This window comes from Balaenoptera borealis (genome assembly GCF_965194805.1).
Source record: "Balaenoptera borealis genome assembly, chromosome: 20".
NCBI lineage: Eukaryota > Metazoa > Chordata > Mammalia > Artiodactyla > Balaenopteridae > Balaenoptera > Balaenoptera borealis.
Genome location: NC_138879.1, coordinates 2388112 through 2402932, shown reverse-complemented (window position 1 = coordinate 2402932; position 14821 = coordinate 2388112). Strand labels below are relative to the sequence as shown.

General features: G+C 38.9%; 2 protein-coding genes and 1 pseudogene across 8 annotated transcripts in view; all 3 read left to right on the top strand.

Annotated features, from left to right (window-relative positions):
- The window catches only part of LOC309619358 (ATP-binding cassette sub-family A member 6-like), a 32911-nt gene extending 28370 nt beyond the window's left edge, over positions 1 to 4541 (top strand). The window contains 1 exon segment of the mRNA XM_082374464.1: positions 776 to 4541. Within this exon segment, the coding sequence (XP_082230590.1) occupies positions 776 to 922 (147 nt within the window). The 3' untranslated portion in view covers positions 923 to 4541.
- Positions 4542 to 4631: 90 nt separating this feature from the next.
- LOC309617784 (SKA complex subunit 1 pseudogene) lies at positions 4632 to 7603 on the top strand (annotated as a pseudogene). Its single transcript has one exon. The product of its transcript is annotated as an SKA complex subunit 1 pseudogene (transcript).
- Positions 7604 to 7715: 112 nt separating this feature from the next.
- ABCA6 (ATP binding cassette subfamily A member 6) overlaps positions 7716 to 14821 on the top strand; it is a 73637-nt gene continuing 66531 nt past the window's right edge. For 5 of the 6 annotated variants that reach the window (XM_082370408.1, XM_082370407.1, XM_082370405.1 and 2 more), the window contains exons 1-2: positions 7716 to 13762; positions 14294 to 14377. The gene's annotated coding sequence lies outside the window, so the exon portion shown is untranslated. The remainder of the gene's footprint in view (positions 13763 to 14293; positions 14378 to 14821) is intronic. The other variant, XM_082370404.1, reaches the window with a different exon arrangement.

Here is a 14821-nt window from a genome sequence, read left to right as displayed (position 1 = left end):
GGAAAAGGTAGCAGACAAAATTAACGTAACCAGACATTATATTAATCACTAATATAGGCCTATTTTGTGCTTAACATTCATTCAAAAATCGCATAATGTTAGACAGGTTTTTTTGTTATCATCAGTAAGACTGACCGCCGAGCACATTTTACAAATAAAACACTGTAGGCTTTTTTAAACCTCAACTTTAAGTATGTCATCTTTTTAAAGCATGATTTGCTTAAAGACCAACTTAATGTGACACGGACTGTCACAGAAGATCGAATGAGCTGATAGATGAAATTACACAGTGTAACCTTTAGATACAATTATTCTGTATTCTGATGGTAAAACAGATCTTTGCTAATTTCAGGATATATAGAAATTATACGGATGAAGATAGCAGTAATCTGTAGTAAAACACCACAGTAAATATTTTGGCTGACCTATATTCAAGGTGCTTTTTGTGAGTACTTTTTCAAAGTTGACATCAGTGAGCACAGTAGTTTTTTACACTTTTTCACTTAATCGCTCATGAACATTTCCCTTGTCATCACAGCCCTTTGGTGTTCTGTGACAGCTCCGTGGTGTTCCTCTGATGCACTACTGTGGTTTTTGCTTCACCTTTTTACTGTTGCCTGACACTTGGTTACATGCACATTTATCCCTTATAAACAAAGCGGTGATGAGCCTCTCCGATGTCTTCTTTGTTATAGTCTTAGGGTAAGTAGCTCGGATATCAACTATTGGCTCGCTGCTCTATGAAGTTTTGCTAACTTTGTTCTCTGACCCATAGAAAAATTCAGTGTCCATCCTAAGCTTCTCAATCCCCCCAGGAACTTTTCATCTCAGGCTCGTTCTTGGCTCTGACTTTGCTCATCAGCTGAACTCTGTTATCTGCTCTGTGGTCAGTTCCTTTACCTCCACCTTGGCATTGATTTAAAGGTAAGACTTGGCCCCTTAACCTTGATTCTTACAAATGACTCTTTCCACAGGTATCAGGGAGAGGGTTTGTTTCATAGTTGTGATGGATTATCACCGTCAGTCAAAAAGAGGAGCTCAGTGAAAAGTAACACCTTCCACTTGTCTTTTTTAATACTTTATTATTTATTTATTTGTTTGTTTGTTTTTGGCTGTGTTGGGTCTTTGCTGCTGTGCGTGGGCTTTCTCTGGTTGTGGCGAGCAGGGGCTACTCGTCGTTGAGGTGCTGGCTTTTCATTGCGGTGGCTTCTCTTGTTGCAGAGCACGGGCTCTAGGCACACAGGCTTCAGTAGTTGTGGCACATGGGCTCAGTCGTTGTGGCTCACGGGCTCAGTAGTTGTGGCTCGCGGGCTCTAGAGCGCAGGCTCAGTAGTTGCGGCGCACGGGCTTAGTTGCTCCGCGGCATGTGGGATCTTCCCGGACCAGGGCTCAAACCCGTGTCCCCTGCATTGGCAGGCGGATTCTTAACCACTCCTCTACCAGGGAAGTCCCAACACCTTCCATGTTAAAAACGCAAGTCCTCCTAATTTGTAAGAATGCTTAAAATGTGCATAAAAATTTGACTTATATTTCAAACCACATATTATTTCATATACATTGTATGTTTTCTCATGGATAGAATATGTCCTTGAAGATACAAAGAGCGAAGACATTGTCCTTAGTAGCCCTTGAAATACGGGACAAAGTCATATACCGAGAACATCAATGAACAGAAATGAAAATAAAACGTTTAGCATTTACAATTAACTCCACATTAACACAGATTAATGTGGATGGGGGCAGAGGTGGGTGGGAGGACACCAGGGGGAGGATTTGCTTCATACTTGTGATGGATTCTTGTAAGTGGTTAAAATGAGGAGCTCAGTGAAAAGTAACACCTTCCACTCTCCGCAAATGTTCTCATTCCATTTCAAACAGGAAATGGCCAAGAAAGGTGCAGCAGGTTTCGTGATTTCTTCTGATGGCAGCTATTTGCCAGTGAACACCGTCGGCTGCCGGATAAAAGCACTTCCTTTAACAGATTCCTTTAGCTGCTTTGAGTGGGGCACCCTGGACTTTAACTTTGTAAATTTCCCACTGCTGTAGATGAAAAGCACGTAACTCTGCTCGGCTTCTTTCCTTACACCCTTAAAATTGTCGCTTTGCAGCTTTTGCCCATGGCCACAAAGAAGTCATGGTATGACTACCAAGAAGACACAGTTTTGGAATAGGTAGAACATTCTCAGTGCTTTCAGCCATTATGTCTTAACTAATGACAAAATCTCCACATTCTTGGTGATTTCATATTTCACAAATCTCTATTCCTGGTAGTATTTTCTGGGCTCCCAGGGTGTCTCCGGTTGCAAGGAATAGACTCACACATGTTAACTCAGGGAAGGAGGGGCTTGTTGTAATCCCAGGCGTATCTAAGAATAAGAACAGGACTGAAAGAGCCAGCTTGAAGGTCCTTGTAGATTCAAGATGCACCAGGAATGTCCATGACCCGGACTTTGTGAAACCTCACTGGTGGCCTCAGCCCAGGCTGTGCTTTGTGACAGGCTTACTTCTTCTCCCAGTTCACTGGCTACGGCATGCATTGCTCAGTACGTCTTTTCTCAGCCTCCTCCTCCGGCTTACTTAAAGTTTTTGTTTACTTCGAGTATTAACTTACCCCATGGCCTCCTTTGTCCCTCCCACCTCCTTGCCTCTCTCCGGGCATCTTTAATCTTCCTCTACATTTCCCAGTTCAAATCCCAGAGAGCCAAAGTTTATGACTGCCTTTGCCTCTATTTGAACTGAGATTTTTACAACGAACAACATAGAGGCTAAACGCGCTGTGGTCTTGGGCCCATGATACAAATGACGGTCAGCCTTCCATTAAGAACAACCCTGGCCTCATCCGTCAGGAGGGCAGGTCCCCATGAAGCAGCTGTGCAGCTGGGAAGCACCATGCTTGTCATATTCAATAAAACCCATGTGGAGTTTAAATCCTACATAGAATTTTAGCCTTTCTCACAGACCTTCCTCCCATTGCAAATGCATGAAATTCCGGGTAAGATAAGACAAAGCCACTTTAATACCATGAGAGCAAAAAGCTTCAGCTTGTGTTGCGGTGGCCCAGTATTGTGTTGTACCTGGATATCAACCACTAAGCGTGAGGCTGGGATTTGTGTGCCCACGTGAGGAGCCGTGGTTTAGCGTTGAGGACTTAGAACAATGAGTGCTGCATGAAACCAGCTTCTACGAAAGGCTGCCCAGGCTGGGACAGGGGATATGAGAGGCAGTGCCTACCGCCTGGAGAAGCTGTTCCAGACACCGGCTGTAAAAAAGAAAAGTCTGAGCTATGCTTAAGCAGCAGGGCAAGGATTTATACTATCCATGTGGTCCAGGAATCCCAACTGAAAAAGTCAGCCTATATCATCAGAAAGACAAGAGGTAACAAGTTTTGGCTAGGATGTGGAGAGAAGGGAACACTTGTGCACTGCTGGTGGGAGTGTAAATTGGTGCAGCCACTGTGGAAAACAGTATGGAGGTTGCTTAAAAAGTTAAAAACAGAATAATCATATGATCCGGCAACCCTACTAGGGGATATATATCCAAAGAAACTGAAAACAGGATATTGAAGAGATATCTGCCCTTCCACGTTCACTGCAGCATTATTCACAATAGCCAAGATGTGGAAACCACCTAAGCGTCCTTTGGCAAGTGAATGGATAAAGAAGGTCATGCACACACACACACACATGCACACATACTCACTTACACAGGAATATTTTTCAACCACGAAAAAGCAGGAAATCCTGCCATTTGTGACAACATAGATGGACCTTGAGGGCATTATCCTAAGTGAAATAAGTCAGAGAGAGACAGACAAAAACTGCATGATCTCACTTAAATGTAGAGTCGAAAAAAGCTGAACTCAGAGAAACAGAGTAGAGTGCTGGTTTCCAGGGGGTGGGAGAAATGTGGAGATATTGGCCAAGAGGTATACACTTCAAGTTATAGGATGAATAGTTCTGGGGATGTAATATACAGCACAATGATCATAGTTAACAGTACTGTGTTATATACTTGAAAGTTGCTAGGAGAGTAGATCCTAAATCTTCTCACCACAGAGAAGAAATGGTTACGTGACGTGGTGGAGGTGTCAGCTAACACACAGTAATCATTCTGCCATATAGGAGTGTATCAGATCAACACTTTGTATACCTTAAAACTTACAATGAAGCTGGGAAAAAAGTCAGCCTGAAAGCGATCCGTGGAGCACCTAGGAGGAACAGGAGCTCAGGCAAACAACAAGATCTTTGCAAAATGTGGTTTGTTCCCGACGTGGCAGGAGAACCAACTGATGCAGAAGCCACCCTGAAAGGAGTGAGAAGCAGCAGTGAGAATGCCGGGCTGGAAGCAGAGCCCGAAGGCAGTTCCTGATGCCCGAATGCCTGCAACATGCGGGTGTTTGAAGCACAGCAGTGCAGGATGCAGATGGGACGAATACAGAAGCCAGTGCCTCGGAAGACCTAGCGGGATGGCTCTGGATTGGATTAAAAATACTCACGGTGACAAATAAAACCAATGGGCATTTATTGCCCAGAAATTCTCAATGTCTCAATCTATTCGATTTTTAAAAATTGTTGTAAATATACATATAACATGATTTTCTTGAAATAAACTACACACAGGTGTTGTCTGAATAGGGACACTTCTATGAAATATCTAGAATAGGCAAATTCATGGAAGTGGAAAGAACAATAGAGGCTATAATGGGCTGGGGGAGGGGAGAATGGGGAGTTATTGCTTAATAGTCAACAGATTTCCTGTTTTGGATAATGAAAAAGTTTTGGAACCAGATAGCGATGATGGTTGCACAATATTGGGAATGTAATTAATGTCACTGAATTGTACACTTAAAAATAGTTACAATGGCAAATTTAATCCTTTTGAGTTTTAAAAATATAATTTAAAATAATTCTGACATAATGCATGATTGCTGTAAAACATCATACAAAGTAAACCGGTCTAAAGTATGAAAATTCTCTTGCTTAGCTAATACATTTTTCTATCCTGTACACGCAGGATAATAGCATATCTACTGTTTCGTAACTGTCTTATTTAACAGCATACTGTGAACATCACACCTTACCAGCTGATTATATATCTATGTCATTTTTTGTGATGCTTGTGTATTATTTCAGTGTTTGGATGTACCCAAAATTTTTTAGTTGAAAATTGATTGAAAGATAATGTAGGTTCTTTCTAAACATCCCTTCTGTAAACAATGCTGCAACTAAGAATGTTGTACGTAGGTCTTTGGCAATCATCTACCTACTCACTTGGAGTACACTCCTGGAATGCCCGGGTCAGAGGTTGTGTACGTGCCTAGGCTTTCAACACTGGAATCTCCGAGGAGTTTCCCGGTACACTGCAACCAGGTTCCTGACTCCACGTGAAAGTCAGCTCCTCTAAAGCAGGAATCTCCCAAGAAAGGAAGGAGTTAGAGACTGTTGGACATCAGTACCAGTCAAGTGCCCATTTCCAGAGTACCCTTACTCTATTTACTAAAATGAAAAAAACAAAAAAACCCAAAAAAGATGGCAGAAATATACATCTATAATGGGACTACAAAAGGTCCCAGACTCTCATTATAACCCCCAGATAATTTTGTTAGCAACCCAAACATCATTTACTGAACTAAAAGGAAGATACCAGGAGTCAACACACACACACTTCTCCAATGGATGAGCAAGGTGATCAATAAAAAGTGAAGCAGAATTTGAAAGCCCCTATTCTGTTCTCCCTCCTCGGTGGGGGGAGTCCTGGAAGCACGATCAAGCTAAAGGAAAGTCTCATCTAGCACTGAAGAGATGGCAGAGGTTAGTCTGAGGAAGAAAATGCTCGTTCTACCAGGGACCACCGTATTGTTGTATTCTTCCCTCCTCAGAGCCAGCTTGGGGATCACATGGAGTGAAAAAAAAATACTAGGAAGGACTTTGGATACTCAGCTAAAGCCATCCCCAGGCTGTGGTTGCAATTTAAGTGAAGTGCAATTTAATTCTATTTTGAGGAATCTTGTATCTACTCATTTTACAGAGAGAAAGGGAGGGGAAGGCAAAGAGAGGGGTTAGCTTACCAACCTCCGAAAAAAGGAAGAAAGGAAAAACAAAAAGGAAAAATGTTTTTAAAAAAAATAACATTGGCCTTTGCTACTAGACTTTATGAGAGGCGTAAAGGATGACCTCAGATCTGAAACAATTATGCTCCCATATTAATGATAAGATTGGCAATATTTTTAAAAAAAACTATCATTAAGAAACTGTAGCCAAGAACCTACCTTAAAGACTATATGAAATAATATGGAGATGAGATCATTGTAGCAAATGAACTTCTAAATAAATTAGAATTGGAAATTCAGTATGAAAAACTAACAGTTCACTCAAGGACCACTATGAATCTCTTGCAGAAGATTATAAAGATGTGGAACATCTCAAAGAAAAGAGTCCTCCCTGTTTGCCTCAAGTAAGAGTAACCTAAAGCTTTATTAGGGACATGATCTTGACACAGAAGAACCAAAATGGAAGAATCTACACTCACAAAGAAGTTCCCCAAAGAACAAAGGAGTACTGTGAATACCATGTTAAAGAATGCCATTGATATCTTCTGCAGTGGTATTCCTTCATATATGAAATCTCGCTTATCCTATTATCAAATTAATGCTGTTAGTAAAGAAATCAACAAGGCAGTAGTTAGTAAATATAAGAGCCTACATCAACCAACAAAGTCTATGAGTTCTGTGGCCAGAAATCTCTATCACAGATTTACTGATAAAGAAAGGATACCAAAGGTCATTATTTTATAGTGGAAGCTGACATACAGGACTTCACAGCTTTGAAAACTGACAAGAGGTTTCATCTGATAGTGAATATTTTATGACACTGAAAGAGGCTATCAGAGATCTGAGGGGGGTAGGGGGGACTTACCTATTATGTTATAACCTAAAGCCCTTGTGAGCTTTTGAACTGATCAGCAATAGAGTTTAGAGGCTGTTCCTATAATTTCCTTTTTTATACAATTTTTAAGATTTTTTTCCTGTTTCTTATAAAAATAAAATACTTTCTGATGAAGCAGATATATTTTAAAATTTACTTCATTTCACCATATATTTAACCACCTACCCTATGAGCCTCTGTGCTAGGCACATGATGCAGCTAGAAATGTTCATGTGTAGTTTTTGTGCTTAGTGGGCAATGCCGCAGACTTCAGTAAGATGAGTACGGTGGTAGTACTGGAAGAAAAAGATCAAAAAGTTAAGGTCAGGGCTTCCCTGGTGGCGCAGTGGTTGAGGGTCTGCCTGCTAATGCAGGGGACACGGGTTCGAGCCCTGGTCTGGGAGGATCCCACATGCCGCGGAGCAACTGGGCCCGTGAGCCACAACTGCTGAGCCTGCGCGTCTGGGGCCTGTGCTCCGCAACAAGAGAGGCTGCGGTAGTGAGAGGCCCGCGCACCGCGATGAAGAGTGGCCCCCACTTGCCGCAGCTAGAGGAAGCCCTCGCACAGAAACGAAGACCCAACACAGCCATAAATAAATAAATAAATAAATAAATAATCATTTAAAACGTGCTAATAATTAAAAAAAAAAGTTATGTTAAAAAAAAAAAAAAAAAGTTAAGGTCAAGGATACCCAGGCACTTTGGAATTAAAGGTCATTAGTGTCTAACTTCCATCAATGACATTTCAGTCCGCAGGCCAGCCCTAGAAGTTGGATCTGGAAGCAGCTTATCCATCTGATTATTCTGCTTTTCCATATGTCATTAGGGAAGAACTTACCTGAAATGCATTCAGTATAAACCAGACTGTAAACTTCAACCTATAAAGAATTGTAATGGAAGTACTAGGTTTCTCTTCTGCGCCTCGGGAGACTGGTCTGTCTGCGGTCTATCTGTGCTACATCATTGGCTTGGCAGGGCTTATCCCTGTAGCAGAGAAAAAAAGTATCTCACCAGATAACACCACCACGGTGATGACCACGTAGTACATTACGAACGCTGCAAAAAAAAGAGAAAGAAAAAAGAAAAGTAACATTGACCTAATCAGTTGCCAAGAGTGTCCACAACAACTGACCATCGTGCTGGGCAATCTAGACCTCTGTGATATGGGCCATTAATGGAAAAAATTATTGCCCAGGTGAGGAGAATTCAACTATAGAAAGATTGAACCTTAGTAGAATAATCAGCAAGGTGCTCTAAAAAAGTAACACAGTTAACTCCAGAAACAGGGAAATTCTTAAAAAGTACTACTATTTAGAATTCGGTATGAGTCACATTTGGAAGTGCTTGCCAAGCTCACAACAATTTCCCCTTTTCTGGGGACAGCTTTATCTCTTTTTGGCAGACTCACGGGGTGGGCCTCTAACAGCTGCACCTACATCATGTGCCTCCAAACTAAGGATAACAACAGATTGGAGCCAGAGCAGTGCCAAACCCAATCGAGCTCGTTCGCGCTCTGTCCCAGAGGTCTGAGTGAGCACTGACGTGCTGGCAGCTGGGGCAGCTCTATAGAGACATCTACAAACCCCTGGTGCTGACATTTTGTCCTAGGGCAATGCTGGTATAATCCTGATATCTAAGCCTGGTCATTCTGGCCACAGATGGATGTCTGTATATGTTCTTCATAAAGCAGATAAGCAAAATATAGAAGCTTGTAAGAGAAAAACATGCAAAAGGAGAAGAAATAGACGGCTAAAATTCCTGCTGCAGCTAAAATTCCGGGAAACTTGTGGCTAGCTCTGATATGCTGCTAAACTGCTAAGTTCTAGTTTACTTGGAAGTTTCATTATTTAGAAGGTGAATCATGACCACATATTTTGTTTCACCTCATTAAAGCTTGCATATAACCTTGGACAGCTAAGCCACCCAAAGTTCACCATCTTTCCAGACACAGTGATAACGTACTCTAACATGGACTTGAAAGCGTAATCTACGAGCCAGTGGACCAAATCAAGTTGGCAAGAAAGAAGAGGTATCTACCATCTCCACTTAGGGGTCCTCAGCCAGGAGCCCCTCCATCATGTGTACGTTCAATGCTTGACCCTCTCACCCTTCATCGTAATTGCCTGGGAAGACCCCAACTTTCATTATACCTGTATTAGGGAGATCAACACTGGTAGAAGACACACATGAACAAAATGAATGGAAAGTCTCACTTTACATGAATGAACACTGGCTTCAAGTGGAGCCATGGTTTTCTGTCTGCCAACTCCACTATGTCCCCCTAATGTATTCACTCTTTCACTGGATTGGATAACTAATTAAATGACAGTCAAGTATATTGCTTCTCACACTTGAACACCTCATTCTTTTCTTTCACTCTCAGGAGAAGACATTGCTTTCCACTTGACTGTGAAATTGAAGGAATTAAAAGAGAATGTCTTCATAAGCTTTCACAACCTCAGCAACCAGCCAGGTTTCATTGGACTCTGACTTTCTTCCCATTAATGTGAATTTCATTCCCGTTAGTGTGAATGAATAACATTCTTCTCTATAAGGCCAAAATCCACACCTGTGCTCCTGATTCTACCACCATCCCCCCACCCCATTCAAGAATATTCTCTGTCAAACGCCTGCTCTCCCACAAGAGCTCACAAGGGCTGCTTTTTAGGTGAAATTGGAGATTTCTACTGACAAATAGATGAAGACAGTAATCCAGATAACTTTGAGCTCCTTACAACAAACTCTGAGGAAAACAGTGGCATAATACACATGTGAAAACCCTAATATTATCCATTCCCATGCCAAGTCCATCTGTGTTCTCAACTAGCAATTAAAGCTCTACAAGATCATAGAAATCTCTAAGATTCCATCAGCAGAGACAGAAGAAATGTGTAGGATGACGGGAAGTTCTGCTTCCTCTTCCACAAAATTGTTTACAGTAAATGAATACCTAGTTTTGGCAACTTATCTGTCAAAGCCTCTGACACTCAGCTTTTTCTGTCTGAGTTTAATTTACTTTTAAAAAACTATGATTTTATTTTAAACTACAGTATCTCCTTTAGTATTCTTTCAGCCTGCTGCACAGGATAAATGAGCTATAAAGATATCTTTATTTCATGCACATTTAGCTGGGTATAGAATTTGAGGTTAATGGTTCATTTTCTCTCAGCTCTTTGAGGGTATTATTCCATTGTTTTATGACATCTTTTGGCTGTTGATCCTGGGTTGATAATCTGTCTTTTTATATTTTATTATTTTTTAATATTTCCCCTTCTCGTTCTTTCTATCCCATGTTTTGAAAGCTTACTGCAACACAGTTGTTGGATTTTTGTTTGTTTTTAACTCTGCACAGGATACATTGATTTTCTAATCTGAGGACTCATGTCTTCAATTCCTCAAAAATCTCATACATTTTATCTTTGAACAATTCCTCTTATTTATTCCCTTTATTTTCCTTATTATAAAATGCCTATTAGATGTGCTGGACACCCTCATTCTGTCTTTCATGTCTTTTAATCTCTCTTCAATATTTTTCCATCTCGTCCTGTCTTTGCACTAAATTTCATATGATTTCTTCAGAGGTATTTCTGGTTTATTAATTTTCTGTTTAGATGTTTCTAATCTGCTATAAAACTTATCCATAAGTTTTTCATCTTAACTGTTATTAATCACTGTGTCTTTAAATTATAATGGGTTATTTTCCTATTAGTCTTCCTTTTTATTGTCTCCTATTTTAACTAACCTATATTACTTCTTTAACCTTTTAGTTATATATTTTATAATCTCTATCATAATTTTTATTATCTTCAGTACTTGAGATTGCTAATAGTCCCTTTTTTTTTTTTTTTTTTTTTGGTCTGCTGATTCTCTTTCATGGTGGACTTTTGATGGTGAGTTTAGCTTCCAGGAGGAATATTTACTTTTACCTCTCTTGCTTTGTGCCCTGAATTCTGGACATATTTCTATAGAATTATTCGTGTCTTCTCTGTGGGGCTCCAGGATAATAGGAGGAGGAGGAAGAGAAAGAATATCAGCAACAACAAGTAACATTTTTGAGATTTTATGATTTTCCAGGCATTCTTCTTTTTTTTTAATTTGTTTTACTTTTTAGATTCTACATACAAGTGATAACATACAGTATTTGTCTTTCTCTGTTTGACTTATTTCACAAAGCATAATATCCTTCAGGTCCATCCATGTTGTTGCAGATGGCAAAATTTCGTTCATTTTTATGGCTGAGTAATATTCCATTGAATATATATACCACATCTTCTATAACCATTTATCTGTTGATGGACACTTAGATTGCTTCCATGTCTTGGCTATTGTAAATAATGCTGCTACGAACACTGGGGTGCATGTATCTTTTTGAATTAGTGTTTTTGTTTTCTTCAGACGTATACCCAGGAGTTGAATTGTTGGATCAGGCCTTGTTCTATAAACTTTACTTATACTAATGAGTTTAATCCCCCCAAAACTATATATATGTATGTAATATGAATTATATGTAATATTAACTATATATATTATTAACTATATTACTAACTATATACATTATTAACTATATATATAATTAACTATATAATTAACTGTATATATACACACACACGTACATACTGTACACACACACACACACGCACGCACACACACACAGTGTTATCTCCATTTTTATGGATGAGAAAACCTGAGGGGGCATTGTTAAATAGATTATGCAAGGTCACACAGCTATGGCAGAGCCAGAATTCAACTGCTATGATATTGTTCTCAGACACATTGCTGTGCAGGGACAGTAAATTCAGATTTCTTTTCCATACCTGACATGTGTGACGTATACTCAGGATTCTCATTTTCTATGGAGGAAACTTGTTTTTTTTAACCCAGAGATTGGGCAAAGAATACATATCCTTACTTTTCCTTTGGGTAGTGGGTGAGGTTTTTCTAGTTTCTCTTTCTAGCACTGAACGGTCCTGTGAAGCTTCTGGATTCATGCAGAGATATGAAGCCCAGCTTTACAACCTGTCAAGGACCGAGTCCTGGTCACGGGGTATTGAAATACCTCTTTGGACTATTGTATTTCTGACGTAGCACTCATAGTTCTGGCTTTAATTTCTCTTTTCAGTTTCAGCCTCTGGCAATGTGCCTTCATTTCTCTCTGTTTCTTCCATTGATTCTTCCTTTTTTTCCTTTCTTTTTTCTTCTTCCTTTTTAAAGTTGGTTATACATCTGAACATCTGTGTTAGATGTATTTTACTCAGTATTCCAATGTGCTTCTAGCTGGAGGGCGGGCATTTCCTCATCATATTCGGTCATATTTGTGGGGAAATCCCTGGGTTTAAGTAAGGAAAATAGTCCCCAAAATAAAAATAAATCAGAGTAAAGGAGTCAAGAAAGAGGAATAGAAAGAATACACAAGAAACAATGACAAGAAGTGAAACTAGTAAAATATATTTAACTAATTATTGATTTTGTAGTTGTGAATCTTAATGCAATTATAAGAAAGGCAAAGTGAAAATGATTCCTAAAATAGAGTCTATAGGGTCTAAAACAAGTGTAACAACAAAATGAATAAAAACCTGAACTATATTTCAGGTGATTTAAAAGAAACTTAGAATCTTTGTTTGGGCCATTGACCTTTTATTGATATAAAATTTTATCAGTGTTTATGACTGTCCACCCCACCCCCCTTCCAAGAGGCATTTAGAACATCTTTTTACTTTGTTTTTGCCAATTTTTAATGTAAAAGACATGTACTATTTCACTGTTAACTATTTTTAAAAACAGAACTAATTACCAAGGAGAGAAATGTCTCTACAAAATACCATGACTTTAAACGTTTGTTTTAAAATTATACCTCTTTTCTCCAGAACATCTCTCAGCTTTATGATTATTAACATCTGTGGACTGGGAGCCATGTCAAATATTTGAGATTTCCCAATTCATGGACTTTGGTTTCTTGTTTTGCGATTTACTTTGGCAGGTCAAGAAGTTTGTAACTCTTTACAGAGATAGACGGTGCAATGGGAATTGAAATACATTTCATTTTTTTCCTAGTCTTCACGTATAAAAATTGACCTGAATCTTTTCTTATTCTTTTTTTAAGTCCTTAGCGATCTGCTTACTTTTATTTTGTTCAGATGCCTTATGAAATCTTACATCCACGATGAACGGAGCCGGAGAAGGGCACTTGTTCGTAATTCTTCACTTGTCCGACGTAGGCGTTTCTCCAAGGCAAGCTATGGATTGCTTCACTTTTTTAGGCAAAAACAAAAACAAAAACACAAAACAAAACAAAAAACTCAGCTCCAGTGCATTCTAGGGTGTGCCTAAGTTAGTCAGAGATGTCAGTGGCAGTTGTGTTTAGGCATTAGTAGTGGGAAAAAAAAACAAAAACAGCTTAAGATTTCTCATACAAATTTAACTACTTTGTTTGGTTAGTTACTCATTTATTGCCCTTTACCCCCTCTTAGTCTCATCATGTCTGAAGAGCTAATTCCATTTTCCTTGTTTACTATTTCCCCCCCTTATCCCTGGGGTTGAAAGGCCAAGGGAACAAACACAGGGTTTGTTTTATTCCTAACCAACCCCGGAACAGTCATTTCCCTGCAGAATAATTGGCTTAGGGAAGAAAAGACAGAAAACAAAACAAGTTCATCATGTGCAGATTGCTCTGGCTACACCCCTTCTCAGAAACCAGCCTGGGTAAGAACTGCTGGGAGTAAGCATTCATTTAAAGAATATATGAAGAAGTGGCAATAAAGAAATTTTAATTGTTGCCTTAGACAAAAAGACGTGTGCTTTGACAGTGTTTCCAGCGTGCTTTTTTTCTCATTATCCTGACAGTAAGTAAAGCTCTGTTTTGTTGTGCTATATGCCAAACATAGGGGTGAACACTGCTAAAATCAATCTATTTTTCAGATGTTTCCAAATACTTATGTGTTTTGTATTGAAGACCTGAAGACAAAATGTTTCTGATTTTTCCTAACCAACTTTTATTGTGTAGATACAACAGTAGAATATAGGAAGATAGTAAAATTTGCTTCTGTACTAGCTGAGGGAGAATTGTCTGAATATTTTGATATGCAAATCTAAAAGAATTTAATTTTGAGATTATAAAAACTGAAAAAAATTTTCTCTGTTCATTTGCAAACATTTGGGCAAAATTACTTTCCTGTGTGATCTTCCTTTGTTTCCTTCTTTCTTTCTTTCTCTCTTTCTCTCTCTTTCTTTCTTTCTCTCTTTCTTTCTCTCTCTCTCTCTCTCTCTCTCTCTCTTTCTTTCTTTCCTTACTTTGTAGTTTGTTTCCTCAGTTATTCAGGGACTTCTGAGTTCAGAAAATTGACATAAATTGTTTTATTCTTCCTGTGTATCAGAATCAAGTTTCAAGTCCTTTGAGTCTGGATCGTTATCTGATGGCCTAACTCTTTTGATGAAAGTTGTTCAATTCAATCTGGAAGGTAAATACCAAAAGAAAGTACTTCCTTGGGATTGTTTCTAATGGACATAATTAATTATTTAGATGAGTTTAAATAATCAGAATTTTTATGTTAATTTGATTAGCTCTGGGATATCTATTCAAATGTAAAGAATGCAAGATTATTATTATTCAGATGAGATACAATTCAACTGCTCTGTTTATATAGTTGAATTTCTGGTATAAAATGTCAAAAATGGGAAGTATCTTACAGGTTCTGAATCAAAGTATCTTTTCCATTCTAATTGTAATTGTTGTAAAATTGTGATAATAGTTCACTCTACTTCCCTATCATTACTCTTCTCCCAAATAGTTTACAGTGAGCATATTTGATGTCAAATTTTACAGTCATGATTATTGAAATAATATTTTAAATCCTTTTTTTTTTTGCAGCTCTTAAAGGTAGGAAATATTTTCCCCCAAAATA